The 27873-nt window shown below is 41.4% G+C and overlaps 1 protein-coding gene across 7 annotated transcripts in view; it reads right to left on the minus strand.

The window, feature by feature from the left end:
- LOC116331649 (partitioning defective 3 homolog) overlaps positions 1 to 27873 on the minus strand; it is a 235355-nt gene that overhangs the window by 72716 nt on the left and 134766 nt on the right. For 4 of the 7 annotated variants that reach the window (XM_031754405.2, XM_039601966.1, XM_031754402.2 and 1 more), the window contains 7 exons: positions 23344 to 23532; positions 22438 to 22608; positions 17914 to 18064; positions 10207 to 10393; positions 8465 to 8616; positions 7393 to 7437; positions 416 to 646 (listed from right to left, as the gene is read on the minus strand). In XM_031754405.2, the coding sequence (XP_031610265.2) occupies positions 416 to 646; positions 7393 to 7437; positions 8465 to 8616; positions 10207 to 10393; positions 17914 to 18064; positions 22438 to 22608; positions 23344 to 23532 (1126 nt within the window). The remainder of the gene's footprint in view (positions 1 to 415; positions 647 to 7392; positions 7438 to 8464; positions 8617 to 10206; positions 10394 to 17913; positions 18065 to 22437; positions 22609 to 23343; positions 23533 to 27873) is intronic. The other 3 variants (XM_039601967.1, XM_031754404.2, XM_031754401.2) reach the window with 1 other exon arrangement.

Consider the following 27873-nt stretch of genomic DNA (forward strand, 5'->3'; position numbering starts at 1 on the left):
TGTCGACTCCACGTAAGCTGCCCCTTTGTGACCCTGTGATATCTGATACAGTGAAGGTTACATCCTGACTCACACATATGCCATTGCCACAAGCAGTGATAACATCAGCTGCCAGATATTGAGCATTAGTCAGAATGCCGTCACTCCCATGCACAAGCATGAAAGCCACGTCAAAATTTTAGGCACTGATATTTCATCTATTTCAATAATGATCCCTGCTGGGAATCATCATTGCTGCTGTTAGTGTGAGTCGGCATCATTTCACTAACCCAATGCAATGCCACATAACATTTCACATGACACATTGGAGGCGAAGGAACCGCCTGCTTAGGGGGACACCGTGGTCACTGTGGGAATCAAACCTGTGATGCTGCGAAAAGACTGTCACATTAAGATGGACCATTTGATGCCTTACATGTCTCCATGCCCTCGTCGTCCTCTTCCGTGGCGGCCGGTCGGTCGTAGGATTTGTCGATGGCTGCTCTGAAGCTTTCGTTACAGCCCCGGCCCCTGATGATACGAGGGCGAGGCCTGTGGAAGGGGACGTCCCCGTTCAGAGTTACCTCTGCTACCGCTGTCTGGAGACTCTCGAGCGAGCTGGACTTCTTTAGGCCCAGCGATGGCCCCACGTCCTTTGTGGAAGAACCTGACGGGGGATACAGCAGTACGGAGTGAATGACATGAACAAAACCTCTCCATCCACAGCAAAGGCCTTCAAACGACCCCGTTAATGCTTTTTAGTATCATTTATTGTACTGTACACTAGAATGGATCTCTATGCCAACATATGAGGATAAAGTTTAGCATACAGGCAACACATCTTATACAAATGAAAAGAAACTTTTCTTCAGGAGCCAGCTGTATTATTACAACAGGTAAAAATGTTTTTAAAAAACCAACGTCACCTCTGTTTGTAAGACGCTGCCTTGTTTGTAGTGCAGGCTCATCATCCTTTACTTATCCAGGTGTACCACATCTGTAAAATGCCTGCCTAGCAGCTTTTTTGACACTTTGAAAACAACAAGCAGCTGACTCACCATCTCCCACTATCTAAAAACATTTTAGCCATGAGCAAAGAACAGCTCACTACATTATCTCTTTAGGAGTGATCACAAGACTGTTTGTGGACTCCTGCCATCAGAGGAACTGATGACCCAGAGGATTACTTTTGATGGCAATGTCCCTGCAACAATACAGAATTAGAGGTGGTACATTAAGCAGCTACTGTGGCTACATAGAGCTAATGCTATAATTAACTTTGACTGCATGGTCACAGTAATCAGAACTGTTGGAAACTTGAACGCTGATTTCAAACTAACAAACAAGGGCTGAGTGTGAGCTGCTGGCTTTTGTGCTAATGTGCAACCTAAACCTGGTTCACTCTTTGTTCCCCGGTTGTACACATCAAGTCTTTTATATTAGACGTAGGAGTCATGAGTCCTGTTTTGCTTCAGTCATGAACGGATTTTGTCACTAATGCTGCCTTGTTTTCTCTGATCCTGCTGACCAGGCAATCTTTTTTAGAAGATAAGGTAAACAGAGTTGCTGTGGAAAATTTAAAGAATAGACAACTGTGTTTAAAATATGCTGAAGGACAACGGATGGTGAATGATGATGCAAAGGATATGAAACAAAAACAGGAGAGTTATGCGAGAGGATGACTTCAGAGGACGGACGTAGAGGATGAGCGTGTTCGTTTTCCCACCGTAAATACTGACTAAGCAACGTCACACATGTTTAACAACAGCAGCACACTAAAGCTGTCCAACTATGACCTCAGACTCTTCCCCAGTGTGTCCGCTTTGATTTTATGTAGCCGCAGTACTGTTGTGTATAGTACGTGAGTTATTTATTTATTTTTTGCAGTCTGGGATTTGTTCCAGCCAGCCTCACCATTCCCTCAAGGTGAACGCATCTACAGCAGCATCCTCAGCGCGCACACACGTGTGTGTATGATGATGACAAGGAAACGCAGAGGCCGCAGGAACATCATACACAGACAGCTGAAGCTACGTGTCTACTGTTACGTCTCTTTTTCCACAATGTGTGATTAAAGGCTTAATTTCTTGTTAACGCTAACAAAAGACGGGCTTACTCCAAGGAAAAAAAACATAAATCTGTTTGTAGTCATGTGAGCTATAGCTGTATAACAGTGTTTTAAATATGACACCCTGACAGCATAATAGGCTGGCGTCATATTGTCCTAAAAACATCTTAAAACATGAACATTTTAGTATAGCTCTTGATCTTTTGGCAATAATTGGTCAATAATTCATTAGTCCAACTGAAGTGTGACTAAAACACCTAGTTTACCTGAAGATGAGCGGTCTCCTAAGGGACAATAAGCAATAACCTCTAACAACAATGCACCGTAATCAAACCTGGCATGCTCGTTTCACTAAGACGGGAGGCTTATCGATTGTGTGTGCAGGTTCTCCTGTGTGCACGTGCGACAACGCCACTGACCGAGTACAAATTTCATTACGAGATGTGGCTCTAAATGAAAATAACCATCAGCAAAATTGGAGAAACATGACAGTTTAATTAAACTAAGACTATTCATACAGTGGTGCAGGTATAATTTTTGCTCCCATATGGCACCTTTCACAGGCTCAGAACATGTACAGTGAATAATAAATGTGAAAAAAGATAAGGTGAGGAGGTTGGGAGGTAAATGAAATAGTCCCTAATCTCCTGGGTGGTGTCACTTCAGAGTGTATGAGGAGGCTGCAAAATACACAAATCCTAACAGAATAGCACGAGCTGTCACGGCACGGGAGGCTGAATGAAAACGATAGGCTACAAAAGAATAGCACAAAGTGTGGAGAGGTAGGAGGTGACATACAAATAAAAGACAAAGACAGGACGAAAATAGAGCAGTGAGACGAGTCAACATGTAACAGTAAGCAGAGCACTGAATGTGTACATTTTAGCATATGACCGGACCTTCTTTCAAACATTCAAATATATGAATGAGATTACTTTCAACCTATTTTAGTCATATTAAGCTTCTGCAAAGACTGCCTTTGTGGATTCGATTGTTATTTATAGGCAGAATGTTGCTGGCATTCTTTAAACAAAGCAAATATTCATAAAAATCAATTTGGGCAAAATTTATTGTAATATATTAAAATGACCTGCCAGCACTGTAGTATATTCACAAACGCCAAGTCTGGAAACAAGCAAAAAATATTTGCCAGGCAGTTTACTCACATTGAGACTGACCCCCAAAAAAATCCAAAATAAAAAACTGTAGACAGAGTGAGCGCGAGAGAGAGAGGGGGAAAAAAACAGAGCCGGAAAATTGAATACATGCAGAATGAACAAGCTTGTGGGTTAGCAGCCTCCCATTCATTCTCATCAGCCTGTCCTGTTCCCTTAACGTCTTACTGAGAGCCGGCCTGATAGGCTTTTCACGTGGCGCAGCCACATTATTTAAAGGCTTTGCCCAGTGCCATTCACAAAAGTCACACTTCAGCGGCAGTCTTAAAAAAAAGAAAGAAAGAATAGTTTACACTGAGTTGGAGATCTGACAAATGGCATTTAGTCACAAACATGAAAAAAAAACTTTTGCTTTATATAAGACTTGACTTTCAAGTAACTTGGTGAGGACATTTCGTCTTATTCAGTCAGCAACTCAGAAAGCATACAGATCATACAGACTGCTCACATGCTGGCAACCAGTGAGATTAAGATAATCGTTACATTTCCATTTATACTGTTTTAATTAAATTGCCACACTAGCCCAGTTGGTGGCATAATGGTAGATTAAGGCAGCAGTCATGTCAGGTTTTAAGTTACCAGCCTTTTCTTTTGTAAGAGGTTTTTTGTCAATGTTACGATATTGAGACAACAATTTAGGCCCACTCCCCACCAAAAACACTGACTCATGTTTCAAAAATAGCCCATAGTTCACTCTGGGAAACATTTCCTACCTCCCAAAATTCATATAAATGAGCTTGTAGTGTGAACTTTACAGAGATCACGCAGGGGTCACTTTCTCACAGATTTAGACCTGCAAGAAATCTGGATGCAGTTTCAGAGACTGCCAACAGTCCAGTATTGTCCTCCGTCAATGGAGTGTCCTCGTCCAACATGTGGCAGTGGCCTGTGCCAACAAACATCTCAGTCAATCACGGCTTAGGAGAGGAGGGCCGCTATATCCCCTCTCGGAGCTGTCAGAGTCTTTGGTTTCAGCAGGATGGTCGTGTTTTGACTTTGCTAAATGGACCATGGATCGCTTGTACTTAGTGGAGAGTTCAAATATTGAAGAAAAAAAAGTCGGTAAACTGACACCAGAGGCCAACAAGCTAAAAATAAACACTGAGCACTTAAAGAAAAAAGCAGGGTGGAACCTATTAGTCAAACCAATCGGGGAATGGAAAGGGAATGCGATTCCAGCCTTTAAAATCACTGTATTTTTCACGAATTTCACGCTAAATATCAATTAGATTATAATAATTTCAGCACATTTAGTCTTTGAAATTAGAATCTCAAAATTTCAGTGAAAAGGAAAAAGAGAAGCCAATGGTAATTAAACTGTAACCACACAACTAGTTTCATGGTAAACTGTTTTCTGATCAAAGGGATTTTTAGAAGAATGGATACTATTGGTCACTACTAGCATTCTTCTGGAGTCATTTGCCAAAACAAGCTTGCATCTGGATTTGAAAGTTTACATTTACACAGCATCCTTTCTCTATGCTTAAAACAGCCTGTGTCTTGACAAGTGACTGTTTGTGGTCTCTGCTGCATTGGTTGTCATTTAGGAAACGGAGACCGACAGTTGTGCGTACAAAGCATCTAACTCTGACATTAAAGCCCTCCTGCTTCAATCAACCAGCGTTTTAGCTTGACGTTGACGTTTTCCCCAACCACAATCAAACAGTTATATGTCCGACTTACAGAAACCTGTTATTAAACTATTAAGAATAATGTATTTTGTCATTTTAGGCATGAGAACTTGATGGATTTTAAGATGTGATGACATGCCAAGTTGTTACTTTTTCTGGCTGTTATCAGATTATGCAACAAGTACAGTTGACTCATCTGTTGCCACCATTTGGCAGACACAGCTTATAAAATATGCAGCACTCTCATCCTTGCTGACTCAGGCCATCACAACATGATTAAAAGTTGGAAACAAAATCGCTGTTACCCACATGCTGTTAAAAAAAAAGAAAAAAAAAAAGAGGTTGCATAAAAGAATGACAATGGTGGCCTCGGTATCTATCCGCATTTTTATTTATTTTTCACACCTGCTGTGAGCTGCCCCAAAACATCTTATTTCTCAAAGTCTAAAGTCTCATCTCTCTCGCTCCAACTCCGCACATCTTCCTTCCGTCCATGTCACCGATTTCAGAGGCAGACCCTTTTATTCAGTTGAAGCGACAGCGAAAATACACAAGACTTGACAGTGACTGATGACTCGCTGTCAGCTCACTGCCTTAACCAAGGACAGAGCGCTTTCTCTCTACTCCCTATACTGCCACACGCTCACAATAATTAGTGCAACAGCAGCATTCGAGGCAAAAAGGAAGAAAATCTAATCTGCAGTCACCCGACTGCTTTCACAACCGTGTTCAGCAGTGACCTTAAAGTGCAGCGAGGGCTACGAGTCTTCACTTTGCAAACTGACAAATTTGTCTTGCCAGCGAGCGTGCCAAACACTAAACACGGGGAACACTACACAAATGCATAAAGACTCGAGCAGTGGGTAAACTTTCAAAACGAACCCTGCAAGCAAGCTGCAGAATCTATGTTTGTAGATCAATGTTTAATTTAATGGCTGTCATTGTAGCTCCTGTGCGATTCCTGCCTTGTACCTGTTATGAATCGATCTCTCCGGTACAAAAAAAAGAAAAAAGGGTGTAGTTATAAAACCACCTCTAATCTGCAGTTAATGCATTCCCCGAAGGTTGGGTAATGTGTTGCTAAACTCATCTGCGATCTGTTTTATAACGGAAAGAGTAAAGGGGAGGATGATATGCAGGACTTGGATCAGAAGGGCCTAAGCTGGTTTCTAACAGAGTTGAGTAAACTTCTTTGTTGCTGGAGGACATTAACTTGAACTTTTGTTATAACAAATGAAGACAGTTGTTCTTTTTTCTCCAGTTTTGGAAAGCCTATTCCCCAGAAAGCACACATTACTATGTGAGTAACTTAAATGTAAAAAAAAAAAAACCATCTTGAAGACATTCATAAGATTAAACACAACTGCCTCATATGACGTATAAATCAAATACCATATTTTCCGCACTATAGGCGCACTTAAAATCCTTTAATTTTCTCCAAAATTGTCAGTGTACTTTATAATCCGGTGCGCCTTATGAATTCTGGTTGTGTTTACTGACCTCGAACCAATTTTATGTGGTACACGGCGCTCAAAAATCTGTCAAAAAATGTTTTAGTATGACTTTGGTAAGCTACGAAGCCGCACCAATTGATAGATTGTCGGAGCATTACGGCTACCGTACTCTGTGGGTCCAAAACGCCGTCCACTTCAGGTCCCAAAGTCAAACGAACACTGGTGCACAGAGATTTAAAAAACTGCCTAAATTCTTTCATCTTTAATAAAATGATCAGCGTTGCTGCGTTACCAGATGTAACAATTAAGTTTAACATCCAGGCATCCATGAAAACAGAATTTATTAAATTTAACGGAGCTAGAAGTTAGCAGGAAGTTAGCGGAAGTTAGCTCGCTAGTTTCGCTAGTTACCTAAACATGATATAGCATGTTCTGACTGAGAGATTTCTGAAAAAAATTAAATGTACAGCTCTGCTATCACGTCCAACATAAATGAAGACAGAAAACTAAACAGCAGTGACGTTTGTAGGTTACTGAAGTTGGACTAGCTGGTATATAATGATGTGCTACGTGATCGCTAGCAACACAGCTATGTTAGCATAACATAAACAGTGAAGCTGGAGGATGAACGCTAAGAGGGTCCCGGATGGTTAGGGACAAATGCAGTCCCATGGCAGGATGTTTTAAACGGACCAAACTTCAGTCAGGAGAACAAACTGAGATAATCCATCCACAATACGAGGTTAGTCATTAATATACTGCGACAACATGGGAATAGAGCAGCTGCGAGAGAATTCAACATTTATGAATCAATGGTACGGAAGTGGAGGAAGCGAGAAGAATGAGTTGAGTGAAGTTTGATTTATCTGACTGTTTTGTTTCACTTAATGCGCCTTATAATCCGGTGTGCCTTATCTATGAAAACAGACCCGTTCATCGACAGTGCGCTTTATGGTCCAAAAAGTACGGTACCACCTGTACCCTTCAGTATCACACTTCTGAGATGCAGCTCAAGAATGAAAATATGATGAAGATGTTCTTGTTTTTTGGCTTTTAAATCAACCTTTCAGTGCACCGTTCCTTACCTGTGTAGGTCTCAGGATGAGGTGTGAGGTTAATCTCGTCGGCTACTGTTAAAGGAAGGGGGGGAAGAGAGAAGGGATACAAACATTTGGGGTTCAGTTAGTGCTCACAACATTCCACATGCAACATACAGGTAGTGCTGCAAACATCAGAACGAGCCTCATCTCAATTAGGATCGGAAGCCATGCGAGACCAAGGGGGTGGGGTCGGAGTGGGGGGAGATGGGAAATGAAAAGAGGGTTTGAGGATAGCAATCAGACTTGTTGTGATATCAACATGGCACACAGCAGCAATCTGGTCGGGAAGATTAGATATGATTATAGAGAGTGCGAGCAGAGAGACTGTTGCAGCCAAAGCAATCAGCGACTGTTCGAAGCCATTTCAAGGTGAATCAACACAGTGAAGTTCTTGACTTTGGCGAGAGATGCAGAGTGTGTTTTCAAACCAAGAGGCAAGGGGGGTGGAATACATTTAAATACGAGGTACATGTCTGAAACGCGAGGAGCGTGCAAGGATATGCACCCAAGGTTAAACGAAATCCGGTTAAACTAGTTAACTAGGTTTACTGAAATGATCAAAATTACTTTTAAACACTGATTTCACCAAAAAGTTTCATAAGCCATATGCAACTTTTCCTTAACCAACAAACAAAGCATGGGTATAGCACTCATGTTGTATATGCCTTTACTATTAATTTGTTCACATTTTCTTTTAGAATTAGCAATAAAGGGTCCTCGTGGATTATTTGCTTTTACTTTATGTATCAATGGGTATTAAACTGGTTATTTCTAAACTTTAGGACGTCTAAATACAATTACTTTATAAGCTTAACCTGGATTTTAATGTGAATGGAATTAAAAAGCTTTCATCGGGATATTCTGAGTCGAAGATGATTGATGCAAGACACTGACTGTGTTTTAAAAAGTATTAGCACTATATGAACATGAAAGAGGAGCGTGTACAAACGACTTTAGTCTATATAAAAGGCATTATTGTAGCATCTGGAAAATCCTTGAATTCTTAAGTCAAACTTGAATGATGGAGAGAAGCAGAAAGTTTTTTTAAACACTCTACCTAAATCCATGCTCTTGGACTTGCGTGTCTTGATGATTTCAAGTTGAGAGGCGTCTCCAAATTGCTTGGTGCGCTTCTCTGACATGCTCTGGCGTCCAAAACCTTCCCTCTGGAAAGCACCATCTGGATGATTTTCATCTGGAATCGCAGAGCTGGATGGAGAGTGCGACAGGTTAAGATGAGCTGGACCTGATCTCACACACGGAAAACCTCACAGACAAATATGTGTTCAAAATCATTTCAATGGATTCAATTACTCCAAAAACAGGAATGTTTTGAAATAGTTGTCATTTTTTTTTTATATAAAAGGAATGTAGAATGAAAGTAAATACATTCTACAAGCAGAAAAGAAAGAAAAAAAAAAGCAAGAAGAAGAAAGCTGAACATGGTATAAGTAAAGAAGGATTCAAAGAGATTCAAAGAAGCTGTCCTCTTTGAACTCGAAGCCTTCAAAGGAGGTGAAACGAGGCTGAACAAGACATGAAGGGCATCGGGGAGGGACGGGGCAAAAATCAAGAAAAAGGTATGGGAGCTGAGCAACTGGAACTAGTGGAATATAGATTGGGGCAATGAGAGAAACAGGGAAGAAAGAGCAAAGTTGGTGAAGACGGCACGACGGTGAGAACTACAATAAAAACAGCAGAACTGAGAGGACAGAAAGGCTGACAGCAGGAGACAAGGAGTTATCTGGATGGAAGAAAGTAAAGGAGGAGATAAAGGTAGGAGCAGAGTGGAAGAAAAACTTAACAGACAAAAACAGAGAAAAAATATCTGTTAAATCTTTCTCACACTGACACACGCAAGATGTCCTTATCATCACTGTGGCAGAAAAGGACATCAGGCTGAGAGGACAGTAGGGGGAAAAGAAAAGTAGCTGCTCCAGGAAACATTGCTTACAAAGAGCAATCAGGTGGAAAAAACAAACAATCTGCACACCGATAATCCACAACACTGAAACCCCTGACAGACAAAACACTGATTATCACCTCACAAAAGGGTGAGATATACTGTACTAGACAGCAAGTGAACAGTTAGTGCTTGAAGTTGAGCCAACAGGGAAATGAGCAATCATAAGGATTTAAGGGACTCTGACAAAGGTCAGACTCGACAACTGGATCCAAAAGAAGTGGTCCAAGGAATCGCACAGGTGACAGCGTTTTGGTTAGCAAAGAATGGCTTGTGTAGTCTGATCCTACAGAAGAGCTACTCCAGAATAAACTGCTGAAAAACTTCAGGCTGAATAAGACAGGAAGGTCTCAGTACAGCGCAGCCCTTCGAAAGGCAAATCATTAAATAAGTTATGGCAGCAATCTGTTACAATAATAATGTTTTCTGTTGTTCTTGTCAGACACAAATTGCATCGGGGTGCATTGTGGGATAAGGCCAGCTGACTGAGGCAACATGACGCTCTGGGCTATAATGTAAAATTTTAAGGAACAGCTTCCAGAACAAGTGTTCAGAGCAGCGAACGAACAGGAACCATCTCACAGTTTACAGAGCTTAAAGAGCCCGCTGCTAACATCTAGTGCCTGATACCGCATGACTGCGAGGTCTCACCTCGAAGAGAAGTAAATGCTAACAACCTGTTGCAGGAGAAGTTTTTCTTCAAGAACTCTCTTATTATTTTCAGCTATTATATGCCGTTTGGTTAGATTTAGGGAGGCACAGTAGCTCTGTGGAAAAGCAAAGCTAACGTGTTAAACTGTACGCTAACCAGAAACAACAGTTTCCACTTTGCCTACCTGTGATTCTGATTGGGCAGCTCTTTGGCCCACGGTGGAGTCACATCAGCTGTGAAGCCGACATCATCGTGCGAGCTCGAGGACGACTGGTCGGACAGGTGGGGTGGAAGAAGCGGAGGCCGGTCATCTTCTATGATCACGGTGTCGTCCTGCGGCATGTTGACGGTCGGTGAGAGCTGATAGTTTCCTGCAGAGGACAAAATTATAGTTTTCATTATTCTTACGTTTTCATCGCTGTGTTTATGTGTTTTGGTCCTTCAGATCCAAAGTTTTCTGTGTTCCCAACTTCAAAAAGAAGCCTTGTATGTCTCCACTCTGACAAAGAAAGAAAAACTTGTAGAAAAAATTGAAAGGTTAAAGCCAAGTTGTTATGTTAGTCCTTGAGACTCAAAGCAACAGCAGCATTTCTCAAGTCAATAATAAGAGAGAAAAGAACCGAGAATCAACACGACAGAACAAAGTTACAGTCTTACAGCTCAGTGTGGCAGCTTTTTAAGAGTAAAGCAATCTAACAAAATCAGTTAGTTTACATTTATACTGCTTCTTTCTGACTGGTTTCATTTATCATGACTTTCACTAATGAAGAACAATATGTTTTATTGACACGACTCCAATTAGAGTCTTGCTTCTTCTTACAGTTCAGTAAGATGTATGCAACAAGTGCACATCTCAATGAATGAATTGGTACTCAGCCGCCGTCTACTGTACAAACCACACAGCATAAATCAGGAGTTATTTCCAGAGAGAACATTTGAGCCACACTTCCTAATCAGTCAGCGTTGCAGCGATTTGTCAATATGGAGAACTTGAGAGTTGAGAAGACACTATGTCTCATCAGCGATTTTATTTTATTGGAGTAATTCCGACATAGAAAACACCATCCGCGATTTATATTGGCGCCAAGGTGAAAATCATGAAACATGAAAAAAGGAGCACACTGAATGGAGAAACACCCTCAGGAATTCATTTATTTGCGACAGAAGACAACTACTGTATTAAGCGTGAGACTGCAGTCACAGTTTAATTGGCCAGCAACAATAAAATACAATGAAACGGGTAACTTTTGAAACCACAAAACATATTTTGAAGTTTAAAAACGGAGTGAAGCGGCTTCTGGCTAATCAGCTTACACCAAGAGGAGTCTGGCAGCAGGCACAATGGTGTTCCTATGTCAAAACACTATGATTAATTCAAGCTGTGCCCTCACAAATAAAGATTAAAAAAAGTCTCTGTGTTGAGGCAGAAAAAAAAAATTAAATAGTCTCCTTTCTCCGCCTCTGAAAAGCACAGCTTAAAAACTCTCATTGCTATGCAGCACATGACTTTGTCTTTAATCTGTATTTTGAAACTGGCATCAAAAAGGGTATCTTCAATGCTTCATAAAAGCCTTGTGTACTGAGCTTAGGGAGGAGTTTGTCTTTAGAAAAGCCAGAGACCAGGAGGTCTAAGCCAGGCCTGCTGTTTGCTTCTCTTAACCAGGCACCGAGGGGACCGCAGGGCCGCTGGATGTTGCTTCATCCAGCTAGCATGGGTGAATGACCTGATGTAAATGAGCTGAAAGGAGAAAACAAAGGAGCGATGAGGAGGTTTGAGTGTGTTAGGGTATGCAAATTTGTGTGTAGAGGTCAATTAAAGTGTCGCCGGTCAATGTTCAAAGTGACATCTTATTTATGTGAACTGCCTGATGCACAACGTACTTTTTAATCCCATTTTGGAAACATAACAAGGCAGTAAAGCTTGTGCCACACAAAACCCTATTTAAAGTGTTATTTTTAAAGGAATTATCTGTCAAATAATATGACTTCTAGTGATGTTTGTGCTGCAGTTTTGGTGACTGAAATTCTAGTATTTCAGCAGTTATCTGTACGGGCTGTATGGGAAGCTGCTTGTAAATCAAGGTTAGCAGCAGTAACTGATGACTTTGCCCTCCACCTTCTAAATATGGTTCTGGTTTCAAAATTGAGAGCTCAGAAGCCAATGATTAAAAAGGTTAATATTTACAGCCTCCTTGTGCTTGGTAGTGACTAAAAAAGTAGTGGGGGAAAAAAGACAATAAGAAATGCAGAAATAAGAAATAAATGCACACATTTCTAGGAATATATATAGATGTTAGTGTACAAGCATGAATTGTCTCACACTCTGTGTGAATGTGCTGTGCCGGATCTGCAGAAGTGTGCAAAGTGCACGGCCTTAACCTTCCCTGAACAACTACAACTGTTATAGTGGTTTTAGTGTGGGTCTTTGCCCTCCTTTCAGCCCCGCCTCCTGCTGTGCATGTTTGTTATTCACTGGGAATCTGGGAGTCCGGGCGGGTCCTCCAGCACAGCATGGCCACTTCTTTCTCTCAGACCACAGCCACACACATCTTACACAAGCGTCCGCACACATGTGCATTCACAGAACCACTTAATCCCATTTCCCTAAGCAGTCCAATGCGCAACACTGAGAATCCCATCAATGTCACAGTTTGAATCACTGCAGTACAATCAACTGGCAGCCACTGAGTAGGAAACCAATGAATCTGTCAACTCAGTTGCTCGGTATAAGGAGGGGGAAAAAAAGCTTCTTTGTTTTAGTGCCAGCACCCGAGGGCAGCCGTCGGCCAGCGACAATGGCTCTGCCATGTGGACGCAGCACACACCCAACATCACCTGAGAATCGAACCAATAAACACACATTATTGTTCCCAACGGCTGTAATAATTTTAGACAGCGCTGCAGTGGAACAATAGGCAGCATTTCATTGAGTCTCCAGTGTTATTAGACGCTTTTTGTATACAACTACTGAATACTTGAAGGCAAAAAAAGGGGGACATGGAACTGGCAAGGGGGAAGGAGGGGGTACAAAAGACTTTCTGAATGAAACTGGAAGTAGCAGGAGGGGAGAATAACATGAGGTGAAAGCCATGCGGAGCATTCCCCCCTCCCTCCTTTTAATTTTGTCTTGTCTCAATGTATTTGCATAATTAGCAGAGAGGTTATTGCCAGGGGTGCTGGGCCTTGAAAGCTATTGGCCTGAAGGAATAATTAAGCTGCTCTCTTATCCCTGGCATCTTCAGCAAGCGATCTAAGAGTGTACGCGGTCCGAAATTCAAGCTGATATGTTCGAAACCAAGTTCTCCTCTAAGAAAGCCTAATGCATGATTTATGTTTAGCTGCACCCTCACAACGCAAGAACAGGCTTATTCCAAGGAACTGTGAAAGACCCCTCCAGCACTCAAACACACACACACACAGACACACAATTGTATTTATCTTAAGAAGGTTTGCTGAGCATGCAAAGCTCTACTTTGTGTTCACATGCGTTCCCATCTGGGACCTGCTTCTAGTCTTTTCCTGACAGCTCCTGACTAGCAGCAATGCAGCAGCTCATAGCTGTGCATCTGCTTTTCCAGACCCTTCCACTGTATTCACATCAGTCATAACACAGCTGCTTATGTTGGCGAATCACCACATTTATGTTAATTCACAGGGAATTGACTCAAGTACAAAGGGTGACAAGTTAGCTCGTGCAATCATCAGGAGTTACTCCAACTCAAAGTTGCAAATCCTGCAGCTGGTCCATCATTACAAACGTAAGCACGGGCCAGAGCACTCGTCCAACTCCCAGACGTGCACTTTAAAAGCGGTGGTTGACCCAAATTACACAGAAAGACGCCACGATTGTTACCCTATTTTGTAGTGGTGTGAAGCCATGCCCAAAGTTTGGGTTTTTCCGCCCATGTTTGGACATATTCTTGGAGGTGTCTTCTTTCACTCAAATACGGTGTCAAAAAGCTCAAAAAAATCATTCTATAAGACAAACATTAGACTCCACCAGCGCTACTTTCATTAAGGAAATTGTTCCAATCCAAACAAGAAGGGTTCTATAGAACTGACCTTCTAAAGTCAAGTCATGATCAAAAAGCTGCTGAAACCTGGCAAACCTGGTCTGAGGGCCAAAACTGTCATTTTATATGTAGACATAAATACAAGGAAAAATTAGATGTGGAATGAATATTCGGAAAAAATACGAGTTTTAATAGCTTTAGGAGCGGGGATGAAAAATCAATTGTTTGGGAGAAAAATTCTGATGTTTATGATGGGTTTGGCTGGACTATCGGTCCTCCATCCAATGTTTATTTATAATTGCCAGCACAGCCTCTATAATTCTCATGCTAGAAAGAAGGAGAAGAAAGATGCAAATGACACAAAAAATGTTCAGCTAATGATTTTTGCAAGACTCATTTTAAGCAGGTGGGTAATTTGCACTGGAGTTTTTACTGTCGGGTGATTTTCACAGGATTGAGATCAACAATTACATAATTATTACAGTTTATTAGATGTATATACATACTAACCTCATGTGAAGAGGAATAACGTTCAAACTGAGTCCTATCAATGTAACTGATTCTGCTGGAGCTTTCTTCCTGTTAAAAGGGAGTTTTTCCTTCCCACTGTCGCCAAAGTGCATTCTCATAGGGGGTCATATGATTGTTGGGTCTTTCTCTGTATGTATTATTGTAGGGTCTACCTAATATAAAGAGCCTTAAGGTGACTGCTGTTGTGTTTTGGCGCTGCATAAATAAAACTGAATTGAATTAATTCAGGTATCAGGTATGGTCCCCATCAAATCTCATTTTTAAGATAGCCCTAGATTAGACACTTAAGCTATAAAAATGTAGTTATAGACAACACAAAAGACATTTATTTATCACATTTCCCTTAATAAAAAATACCTTTAAAATGTTAATTTATGAGGAAAATACTAAGAAAAGCAGAGTCTACCAGCTTAAAGTTTGAGATTGCTGGCCTTTATCCTCTTTGCCGAGACCACAGTGGCAAATTAAACAAGAGTTCATATAAGGATTTAATCCTTTCCCTACCTCTCCCAATCTTCACAAAACCACAGAGCAATGTTCTAAAAAGCCCGAACTGCTTATCTGTAGTGATTCAAGTACATGAAAAAAATCATTTTATAACCCACTTGATTTTAAAACCGCGTGTCAAAAAGAAGACCCAGAATATGTTATATGATATATTGGGGCTGAAATGCCTCCTTAAACGGTCAGGGGAAAAATCCACTGGGCTGATTAAGTGTTTAATAAGCAGAGAAAAGAGTCACGTGTCTGTGATACATAGCAATTATAGAGTGCGCAACCCTCGTAGGCCAGCCTTGGAGGTTTCAAGCATGCGGTGTCCGATCCTGGTGGAGAAACGGACCACTCTTGGTGCTTTGATATCAGATATTCCCTGCTTAGCCCAGACAGTTCACAGTGAAATTACAAAAACAAGACACGTGACAGAGGATCAGAAAGCACGTGGCACAAGTGTTGGGAGACACAAATACTGATGGGGCATGAGCTGCATGCCACCAAACACTACAGCAGCACTGCGGTGACATTATTTAATTTAAGTTGAGCCTCATCATGTTTCACAAAATCCCTCTCTCGCTTGTAAAGGTTATGACTGGATGCAGCTCCACATTTTGGACAATATTTAATCATATTTAAGGGAGACTGACAGTAGAAAAGCAGATATCAATAACAATTTTCTATATTTTTTTTCTTAGTATAGCCTTCCTTTAATTTCACCTAACAATCTCATCCTCACCGACAGGCCAAACTTCACTTTTGATTTTTACTCTGGAAGATTATTTTGTTTGCTTAGTTTCCATTTGTTTGGATCGAATCTCTTGCTTAAAGAAAGAGGAAAAAACACAAGTATTACTACAACGACTGTTCCACTCTGGTAACAACCTGAGAACCCATCAACTAGTACACTGACTTAGAGTCCAAGTGCAACGGCTAGTTTTTCAGGGCTTCAGGATACCCAAACTGCGGATAACAGATCTGTTCAATACCCCCCTCTTTTGTTTTTGCTCTCGACATAGATAGACTGACCTGCAACCAAAGCATGCTCAAATATTTGCTTAGTTAACAGGACGCAGGAAACTTCTGTATATCTATCTAATAGCTACCCCTGAAAAATAAAAAATGTTTAGTCGTATTATTTTCTTTTTTCTGTAAAAGATAATCTTCCAGGTTCGATTTTAAAGTTTAACAAAGTCCCATGTTAACTACCCACTGTTTGCAGAAAGCTCTTCTATGCTCCAGTTCAACCTTGACAACTTTACCCCTTTTTGTTTTGCGCTTAAGGCAGAGAAAAAGACTCTTTGCAATCTTTAGAAAGCCTTCGCCCGTTCAACAAAACTAAAGATCAGCAACTGTTGAAACACGCCAGATCTATTCAATTCAATTCAATTTTATTTATGTAGCGCCAAATCACAACAAAAGTCACCTCAAGGCACTTCATAGGTACAGAGAAAACCCAACAATCATATGAAACCCTATGAGCAAGCACTTTGGCGACAGTGGGAAAGAAAAACTCCCTTTTAACAGGAAGAAACCTCCGGCAGAACCAGGCAGATCTGGTCTGTACATTCTGGAATCCCCTGCAGATTATGCTGATTTTGAACTGTATACACAAAGTGATGTATTAACTTCATCAAGCATTAGGATAAACTCGAGCTTCACAAAAGATTCAGACATCAGTGTGTCTGGTCGGCAAAGTGACAGCGATCTCATTTGCCACTGTTGAGCAGACAACTGCTGTATCTCCCGTAAATCTGCCTCGTGCTTTCACTCCCGACCCTGTACGCTCATTATGTGCTTGCTGTTTGTTAAGCATGGATGAACGCAGCCACTGTAGCAGCATGGAGGAGCTTCACCTATTAACACTTTCTCTGTCACTCATAGCTTACACTTTTGTTTATACTGACAGTGTCAGAGTCAACCGATTTGCATGAATGGAAAACACTTTCAGATTAAGTTGCATTGATTAATGAGACAGATTTGCCTAGAGCTACTTTTTTAAAATATAAGATAAGAGTTACTTCAACTCTACTTACTGTTTTTCTACTTAATTCATTTACAATAAAAGTATTTTCTGTATCTTTTTTCCCTTTGGGCTCATTTGCAATGATTCAGCAGAAGAGAAATTGAAGAATTCAAAGCAAATAAACAACTGCAAAGGACAAGATGTAGGAAGATGGTCGGGTCATTTTGTTCTTTCTTGAAATTAAAACAGGCGAGCTTTGCGATTTTACCATCTGGTGCACAGAAGCCTTTCTTTGACATTAACAAACATAACCACCCATCCATCAATCACTCAAGTGCTACACAAATGCAATCCTGCACAGATGCGCACAAAGCTCTTACACACAGATACAAATATGCTTGCTAATCTCTTGAAAACACACACACACACACACACACACACACACACACAGTCACTTTTAAACCAGCTCAGAGCGTGTTTGAGCAATAGGTTATTTAGAAACAGGGAGACTCGCAGGTTTGAGAACCCACACGCGTGACACGCTTTCAGAAAACATACAAGCAACAAACTGTCGAAGGGCATTTGTCCATCTCTGTCTCTTGCTGCCTGACATTTGCAGAGACATTAAAAACCACTGATTCCAGATGATACTGCTGGCTCATGCTGACAAAACCTGGCAGGTTAACTTGGAGAGCACACACAAAAAAATGCTGTAATTGCTGTAAAATGCTGCAGTTGTGACCCTATAAACATCCTTAAGCAGAAGAAACAGGGAATCGCATCGCACCTGAAAATGGTCATAAACTTCAACAAGGCAGGAAATGTTATAACCAGTTTCCAATGACTGAGTACAAAAAAGGCCCAAATAATTAGTCATGCTGGAACTCACCTATCGTGCGTGGCAGCATGCCTTGCCGGGGCATCAAGTTGTCGTCGAGGCCCTCCAGGCCACCATACAGCGAATGGGAGATTCGGCGCTCGTGGTCATCTAGGGAGGTGTTTAAAATCTGCTGGGGTCCCAGTGGGCTCCCTGGTGTCTCCTGAGTGAAGAGGAAGCTGATGTTACATCAAAGACCAACTCCTTCCTTTGTTTGAATCACCTGTAAAGTGTTTTTATAAAGGTGAACAAAGAACAAATAATCCTTTTCACGGGGACAGAGTGAAGTGCTAGAAGTTAAGTCTTACTCAAAAATGAGAGAATGATTTTGAAGGGAACTAGCATCGCTAACATTTGTTCAATAGTAATGGCTGGACACAGGGGTGGCGATCCATGCTAATGCTACCAATGTGGTAACAAGGATAAATGAGGATGGATTTCCATTCAGCTGTTGAGCCACAGGCTGTTACCGAGCTGGTGATCCCCCGCTGGGGAAGATTAGCTTCCTAGCATCTTGACATTTCCCTTAAGACCCATGATGACACTCTTTGTTGCTGGACAAATAGACCATTTGCATGCCCCGTTACCCTTTTGCACACATCTACAGCCTGAGAAGGTGTGTGCGTGTGCATCTTTTGTCTGTTGGATCACTGAACGTACTGATGTATTGATGTTTTCTGTATGGTTTTTGCATTTCCTTCTGAAGGTGATGACAGCTCTAAAGATAACAGTCATAAATGTCAATGCGTATCAGGAAATGACACTATCAAACGTGAGTAAATACTGGGACCAAATGACTCCAATCAATGACTATGACTAGCTTGGCTGGGATTTGAGTTTGCCAGAAGGTCTTTGCCCAATGATCCTTTTCACTTCAGTGAATGGTTGTGCTGCCATAAACACTGCCGAATAGATAGGGATGTAACAGAAAACTTCAGTTTATGAGAGCACACATATGGTGGTCATGAGGCAGATTACAGAAAAGAAGGCTCTTTGTGCAAGACTAGAAACATGTTCACATCCTGAATCACCTTTAGCTCATCGATCAAACTGCTTTTTCTTTCTTGTTAGGGATTCACTGGGGTCATTTAGACAAGACAAGTCTGTATATGAAAAAGGAATAAATAAATAAACCCTTGCAGCAGCCCTGAACTCGATCCTGTGTTGTGATACAAAACATTAGTCAGCACAGAAACCTATAACTTTCCAATAAATGTACGCAAGTAAAAATACAGCACAGGCCTGCGAAATGTAGAGTAATACAATAGGTTCACATTGGAAATAAGGCAAAATTCAAGCACCTAAAATTTAAACTCTTTTAGAGAACTTGAGTAAATTAAGAAGACCTAAACCCTGAAACCCTTAAGCAACACACCATAATAGCTCTTGTAGAAAGGTAAGAAAGTCATAGACATTTCCTTTTTAAATAACTCCTCCTGTAGAAAAAAATGGAAGTATGCCAATAAAAGTTTCTACCAGTTTTACTGCTAACACGTCTTAATTTTTCTGGATGCCTTTCTTGCACTACAAATGAAGAAAGTCATTTGCTGAACAAATTAAACAGTTTGAATGATGGCAAACATAACTAATGAAAACTTCACATGGATAAAACAAATCAACTACGGAGACCGACTCATTTCGAAGGTCGCCATATGGTGCTGTGACTGCCGGCATGCAGCCGCTCTTGACTTTAAATGAGGTAGTTAATGAATCGAGCGACTGAGGGGCCGGGGTGAAATGCCTCGGTAATAGCCGATGGGATTCGCCGTACTGAGGGCACATGGACAAATCACACCGCAGCTCATTGCATATTCAGGCTGATAATTGAACTCCTGGAAGGTCTCGATCCCTTCGGGTGCCAGCGGTGATGTGGAAGTTGGCTGGTTGGAGTTCACTGCGTTTCTATGGGGATGGAGGAAAGATCGGAAGTGGTGGAGCCTGTGATTTATGCAAAAGCAAACATATGAGATTGATATCAGACTGACGGGGACACGGGAGGGAGAGTAAATAGAGATTTATCTGATCCCATATGTCGGTAAATGTCAAATGAGCTATAGCTCTTATCCTATAGTAATTAGGTGTTATTAGATTTTAAGTAATATTTGATTGACGGCTGGTTATGATGCGTTTATCTATACTGAGCCTATGGGGCTTCGAGCTCAGACCAGTCTCTTTGAGAACAAGTGTATTAAATTGTTGTTTTCCTCTTCTTGTTTTCTCAGTGTCATGGACTCTATTTTTATAAATAGCCAGACACTTGGACAGCCTCAGGCCATGCCTCCAGCTCTGCATGTGAAGCAAAGATTGACGAGACTCCCAGCGCTCGAATTTTATTCATCCACCACGCTCTCTGTGCTTCGACATGTCGGCAACACGCACACGCGTGTGCATATACATAGGACGTCTTGGCAAACGGACACACAGAAATATCCTGGTAAATAAGTGCATACGTGCATAAGCTGGATGTACAAAAGCACAAACTGCACACTTCACTACACACAGGCTGATAAAACACACACACACACACACACACACACACACACAAGACACACCTCCAGGCTTAGCCTCTGCTTTCAATTACGAGGCGGACCGAGGGGAAATCAAAACTTTGACACACCAGGTTGGAAAAGGAGAGCAGAGAAGCCAGGCACTGCCAGAGGCGTACACGTGCACACGGGCGTGCGCGCCCATTTGCAGGCACGCACACAGATTCAGCCTCAGCTTTCAAGCAGGCGACAGGCCAAGGTGTACGGAGAATGTAAAAACATGACATTGAGGGGAGGAGAAAAGTTGCGCAGCTCAGTTCGCAGCCGTGTATTTTTCCTCCACCTGCCTCGAGGGAGGCAGGAGTGAATGTGAGGGGTTGGTGAAATGCTATGACCTGACTGCTTCCTTTTATATTATGAAATAATTAATTGACGCTTATAAGGGTATTTCCCAGTGGTTTGGCTTTGGGTTGTTATATATTTATCACAGAAAGGAACTCAGAGAAATCAGGCCTAACGATTTAAGTGGCTATATTCAGGAACAGCAATTTCAAATTTTATAGGAACAAAAGCAAAAAAAAAAAAGCACAAAAACAACATGAAAACTGCAACTATAGATCTGATCTGAATACTATCAGATTGGAAGTGAAATTTTTCCCCATTAGAGTTGAAAATACTAAAAGTAAGGTTGGACTCTAGCAGACTGAAATAGCAGTTCTTTACCAAACTGCAGTCTGCATCTAAATCTGGATGTTTTGTGAATCAGCAGCAGCAGTCAAAGATTTCACTACACTGCTTCAAATCACAGAACAGCTGGTAACAAAAAAGCCGGAGCATTAATGTTGAATGAACGCCACCTTCTCAAAAACTAATGTTGACACGGCCTTGGGCACGGTGTTTCCCCACAGTTTTCCGAATGAAAGTGCTCAGCGGTGAAGAGTCAACGTCAACTGTAATGCACAACTCTGAGGTTCGAATTTGTGAAAGCCAAGTCGGCTGCTGCAAAAGGTCATATATGCTCAGAGTGAGCAAAAACAGTAAATTATTATAGTTGCTGTTCTAGTTGTAAAATCTTCTGATTGCATGGTTTACACAAAAGCGTGCTGGTCACAGCTATGATGCTGAACTTGAGTAGAGCCCGACTAATACAGCATTCTTTAGACCAATATGACATTTAGTCACTTAAAAATCCAAAATAACAGCCAGTGTTTTTTTTCCTTTCATGGGGCACATGTATGGATTTCCCTAACATTTGTTACGTTTAGCTTAGTGCCGTCAGCTTTAACGTGTTAATACGGCGTTAACGCGGTCATCACGATTAACGCAATTAAAATTTTTAGCACGCTCAACCCATCTGGAGTGCAGAATGGACAAATCGGACAAGCTGCCCAAAATGCTCCAGATGAGTTAATTGTTAATCGCGTTAGTCGTGATGACGGCGTTAACGCGCTTAAGCTGCATTAACGCGCTAACACCGAGTAACCCCTCACACGGATCAATCTGCGTTAACTCGTTAACGGGGATTTGCCAATTTTGACGCATTAACGCTGACAGCACTAGTGTAGTTATTTATGAGTCCTTACTAAGGTGAGCGCTTTGAGTACTCCGGGAGAGTAGAAAAGCGCTATATAAGAATCAGTCCATTTACTAAGGTGATATGTGAATGCTGTTTAAAAAAAATAAGTTAGTAACTGTTTTACAAGTCATGGATCAGTCATTTGCACTCTGCCCCCTGGTGGACAAATTAACCAATCTCAGTGGTTGAAGGGTGTTTCTTCCACCTCCACTTTTAATTTTTCAACGTCGGAAATTCTGACACTGATTTATCTCCAAATAGCCAACATCAGGCAACATAACGGCCAATATGCTGGATAGGTTCCAAACCTGAGGCTTTAAATGGGAGTCTGAGAGGGCTTAATCATCAATAAGACACATTAGCAAAATTGTCAAAGCAGAGGTTCAAATTAAAAAGTAATGATTGTCCTGGTAGATATAAATTCACACAGCTGAGAACCAGACATTCAAATCCATCCTTCACCTTGGTTCCTACCTCATTTCTTTTGGCAACTCGTCTGGCCACAATGAGCTGGATCATACCACGCTTGTTGCCTTCAGTTGACATCGACTTGCGTAGCGTCTCCATAGCGTCTTGGTTGGTTTTGCCCAATAGCGACTCGCCGTTGACAGCAATCAACTGGTCATTTACTCGCAGCCGCCCGTCCTTTTAATAAACAACCAATTACATATGGTGTCTAAACTTTTAACACTATGGAAAAAGTGCATTGTGCATTTTTACTGACTGAACAATAAACGCTGTAAATAGACCTAAAAGCACCTACACCTCCGGTTTAACAATAACCTTGATCTAATCAGACAAACGGTCTCACTCACTAAGAGGATCCTGTTTCTAGTCATGATCTAATGTCTTGGAGAAAACAGTGTTTTCAAGACCATTATCAAGAGCTGTCAACACAAGCTTGTTTGTATGAAAAACAATCAAGTTGAAGGACTATTGAAACTGACTGCAGCACTACAGACAGCCATGGAAGAAAGGGTGCTTTGTGCTCATAGAGCTCATCACAGCTTAAGTGTTTCTTAGAAACAGGAAAGTCGTTTACCTCACGCTCCCTGTTAGAAGGTTAAAGTTACTTTTTGAGGTTTGACATGTTGAAAAATCACACCTAAAATATAAAAAGCTTTAAGACAAAGACATTCTAATGTAATTTAAAGACACACAGATTTAATTCTAAACTTAATGATTCTGCCGCCGGCCAGGTGTCAGTTAGGATTTACTGGTGTACATAACATTTAGAGTCAGACTTAACTGAATCAGCATCTTTATATTTCAATTTCAGATTTAAAAAAAACTCGCCTACATGAATGAACACCACATTTTTAAGCTCTCTTCTTCATTTCCATTCAGACGCTTTATTACTCATGAGAGAGGCTACTGTACCTTGCAGGCTGCACCTCCATTTATGATGGATTTGACAAAGATGCCCAGATCTGCATGATTTTCCTTGGAGCGGTTGCCTTTGACGCTCACACCCAACCCTGCAGAACCCGAGTCACTGAGGGGGATCTCAAAGGTCAGGAACTCTCTGGTCCCATCGGGGGTCAGGACCAACTCGTCCTCCTCTGTCTTCTGTAAGAGGCGGAGCAAAGATTGAGAGATGGGGCTCAATTTACAGAGCGAAAGCAACTTTTGAAAATCCAGAAAGTCCACCGAGACCGAATCACATTTAAATACAGCTAAATGTTCATACACCGTAATTTAATCATCCAAACCAAAAGCATTCATGCATTTAGCCTAAGCAGTAAAGCAAAAACCCCTTCAGCCTTGCCACACTTTCTCCGTCTTCTTGGGGTTAGCAAAAGTACAAAAGTTAAAAGGACATTCATTTGGCTACTTGAGGTTAATGAAAAGAACCTGCATATAATTTGCAGCAGGGCAGTTAGCAGGGAGGTAAATCAGAGTGCAAGCTCATTATCTACAACAGATTTATTAGTGTTAAACAGACTACCAGTCTTAAGTGTTAAATCAGGTGCTTAGTATATGCAGGCAGAGACTTCTGTTGTATAATTAAGGCACACGGCTCTCATTAGTCAACGCCGAACCAGATAAATTAAGGAAATATCCATTCTGACATCAAAATGGCATCCTATAATAGTTGGGATGTGATGTGGTAGCTCTGATCTTTGGTGACAGGGAAAAAGCTGCAAGTCCAAGTAAGTTCTGCAGTCCCGTCTCCTACACTGGAAGAATTTTGGAGAAGGATTGTAGCCCGCTCCGCCAAATGAGAAATGACATAACACTAACCTGCTTCTCATCCACCAACAACAAACACTGCATTAATGACTGAGTCTCTTTACCGCGCGGTTATATGAAGCTCCACAACAGCCAATATCTTGGCTAACTGAACACTTCTGTCATGTACTTGAAAGTGCAGCGTGAATCAAAGCAAATGCAATTGGAGAGCATTTACTGTGAAGCATCTGCAGGTACACAACTAAGAAGTGTTCAATAACTGCAAATTTGCCAGTGCGTGTTGCTGATTAGATTACTGGGTATATACTGCATGTATATTGTGATTAATGTCAGCCTTATGAGGTGTTCAAGCTCAGTCCAATATGATTATCTCCTGTTAATTTCAAATCATTACAGCACAGATGCACTCCAGAGCAACGCCACGACTACATTTAGTGTTTCAAGGACACGGAGACTCCAAATATGGCCAACAAATGTCAAGACGTACTCTTCTTAAACATCCCTGTATACTCAGGACTAAGGCCTCACCTCAGAACTAAGAGTTGTGGCTTAGATATTAAGTCACAGATGAATGTTTCCACTAAAAACATCCGACTAAAAGTGTTCCTATAGTAAAAAAAGCACAAATCTTGCACCTGAATCATGATGCCAAGTGCGTCAAACAGGCAGTAAACTTCCCAGTAACCCCGCATGAACACAGCAGCCTAATTGACATGCTGAGTGCTCTCTCTGTCTCTCTCTCTTCCTCTCCACAACAGGTGCTTCTCTCACTCTTTCTCTAAATTCATTCTCCCTCTCTCTTCCAGCTCCAACAATAAAAAGCTATTCTCTCTTGCTTGTTATTTGACAGCTGTCCTCTGAATAGATGGGTGCGTGCACGCTAGCGCCTGGCAATTATTGTGCACGCCTAATGAATTCAATCATCGGGCTCGGTGTCAGCATGTCATTAGCTCCCTTTGTTTGCTGGGAGAGAGATGGAATTACTCTGGGTGCAACCGAGGAGGCAGAAAGAGGGATGGAGGGAGAGGCAAAGTGGCGGAGGAGGAGGGCAAAGTGAGGATGGAGTAAAAAGGATGGGGAGGGAAGGGGAGGAAGGAAGGAGGAGGAAGATAAAGGACAAGGAAGCACGAAGAGCACCGTCAGGGTGTCTGCGTGTTTCAGAAAGACAAAAGAATGCTACCTGGAATAAAGTTGAGAGAAAATTAAAAACAGAGCACGAGTCGATTTGATACGAGGCACAATTCACTGGAAGTGCTGTGGAATAATAAAGACAACAGGAATTTAATTATTTTGGTGCAATTCATTCTGCTGGAATAAATGTAAGGCTAATTAAAAAGTGACTCCTGAGCTGTGAGTAAGTGAATAAGAAGGAAAGTGAAGTCAAAATAGAAGTGATCTGTAAATGAGGTTTTATTTCAGGGCTGAAAATAACCTCCTGTTCCCTTTTAGATTTAAATCTAATGGTTTGATTGAATTTAACTGCCATATTTCATACAGCGTTATGCAAAACTTACAAGATAATTAGACTGGAAAGTATATCTGGTAACCCTGAGAGCAAAAAAAATGGTAACGTCTTTTCGCCTTTCCAAAACACAAAAGAGACTGGAGAGCCTTCCAGCAACGGCAGTTAACAGTTAGTCTGGTAGACATAGTTAAGACTGATACTGTATCCACAGACGGCAAACTCAGCTAAAAATCAATTAATTAACTAACTAATCAGTTAAGCCTGTTACTTTAAATGCTATAACTCACTGCATTTCTAGCTAATGCTGGTCTCTGTTAGCTAAAATGTGCTTGCTCATCAGCTGGTTCCACCAGTTTTTGATAAAAGAGGGTAGAGGTTGCGTCAATTAATTGTACTTTTTCTTCCCTAATGGCGAGGGCATGCTCCAGCCAGGATTCATCAGGATCACTTCTGAGAGCACGAGACATTTTCTTACATGCATCGGCCTCCACAGAGTCCAAAATCCCGACCAACATTAATACAAGAACTTGTCAAAATCAATGCTACTCTGGACGGAAATCAATGTTGTGATATTGCATATGATTAGCAAGATCATGTCACAGCAAATGTGTGCCGTCACTGAAGCTAAAGATGCTTCTAACAAAATTTTAGGGAGGGGGCTCAGTATTGTGTCTTTTTGTAGGTATTAACAGTCGTCAAACCACCGCAGGCTCGTTTACAGCATTTGCAATGTTGATTTTACACATTAAATGTGCACTAGCAAAGAATTTCCACCACGAACCAACACAATTATGGTTTAATCTGGAAATATAATGAATATTATCTTTGCAGAAACGAAACCTTGGGCTTCTTTACTTTGAAGACTGTGTCAAAATCTTATTTTTGCCATTTAACTTCATTGCTGTTCTTTCTGGACCATCGTGCGAGCACCGTTTGGGTGAGGTGAAGACAGTTTTGGTACCAAACGATTGATGAGACTCTCATTCAGCATGCAATATGTGCACTCCACACCACAGGGTTCAATGTGCTGTTTGAGGCAGTCACAGTTAAAGACTTCCAGCGGTGTTTCACTCTGTGCCCTGCACCTCCTTTCTTCATTACTGGGAGGAACAAATCAGAAGTTTTTCTCTGATGCTTTTACTACAATCTCAAAGCTCAATTATATAATTCAGTTACTTTACACCTATAATATCAATTTTCCCTCGATCCCTGCACACTGCTGTCTTTCCATTGGCTGCGAGGGCAGCAGTGACGGCTTGCGCGAAGCATTGTAAATAATGGATTTCAGAGCGTGCCACTCACGAGGCATCCTGCGTGACAGCACTTTAACAGGCAGCGAGCGGGCCTGCCACAGATCAGGTATGGTACCATCTGTGGAGAGAAGTCTGTGGAGCTAAGATTAGCATAAACCGCCTGGCTACTTTTTTCTTTCTTTTTTTTTTGAAAGGAGCTGTGGGTCAGCTAGGGAAAAGTTCTGAAGTACATGATTTTACCACTAAGGCCAACCATAGGGATCAAATGTGCTCCACTCCTACTACATCCCTGTTTACAGTGTGTAATCTGTCTTCAGTTCACTGGTTTGAAAGAAAGATGTAAGCAAAATTATAAGTAACATTCTGATCCTTGTTTTATTATTATGTGTAACAAAGTTACAACCTTCTGATAACCTATAATCAAAATTTTAGTCATGATCCAAAATATTTATCTTAAATTGGACGCAGTGTACCAACTTTTAAATAAAGCTTAATTGTTGTTTTTCTGAGATCCTGAATTATCAAACTGATTATTATTGTTATTAAGACCAGAGAGAAAATACACCGACAAGAAAATCAGAAGAAAATAACCCACACAGGCACAGGAGGAGGCAAAGAAGGTACAAAGTGAGAGGAGCTGAATGAAGGTGATGGAAAGGAAAGTAGCGATGGGCTTGAGGGGGGATGGGGGGGTGAAAAGGCGAGGAGCCGAAAAGAAAAGGGTGAGAAGAATGAGAGAGTGCGAGCATGACAATGACAGAGTGAGCGAGCGAGCGAGTGTGAATGAAAGGCCGACAGAAAGGGATGAATCCATGTGGAACACAAAAGGAGAGACACTGCCACCTCTCTCACTGCGCGCCTGTGTCTCTCACTCTCTCTGCTTTTTGTATTTTTATACTTCTCCTTCACATTTATTTATTTTTTTTAAATCTCCATCTCCTCCCTGTTTTGTGCCACCTCCCTTCCCCAACTCCCACGTACTTGTTCTTCCTTCGCCCA

This window comes from Oreochromis aureus, linkage group 18 (genome assembly GCF_013358895.1).
Source record: "Oreochromis aureus strain Israel breed Guangdong linkage group 18, ZZ_aureus, whole genome shotgun sequence".
In the NCBI taxonomy this organism is placed as follows: domain Eukaryota; kingdom Metazoa; phylum Chordata; class Actinopteri; order Cichliformes; family Cichlidae; genus Oreochromis; species Oreochromis aureus.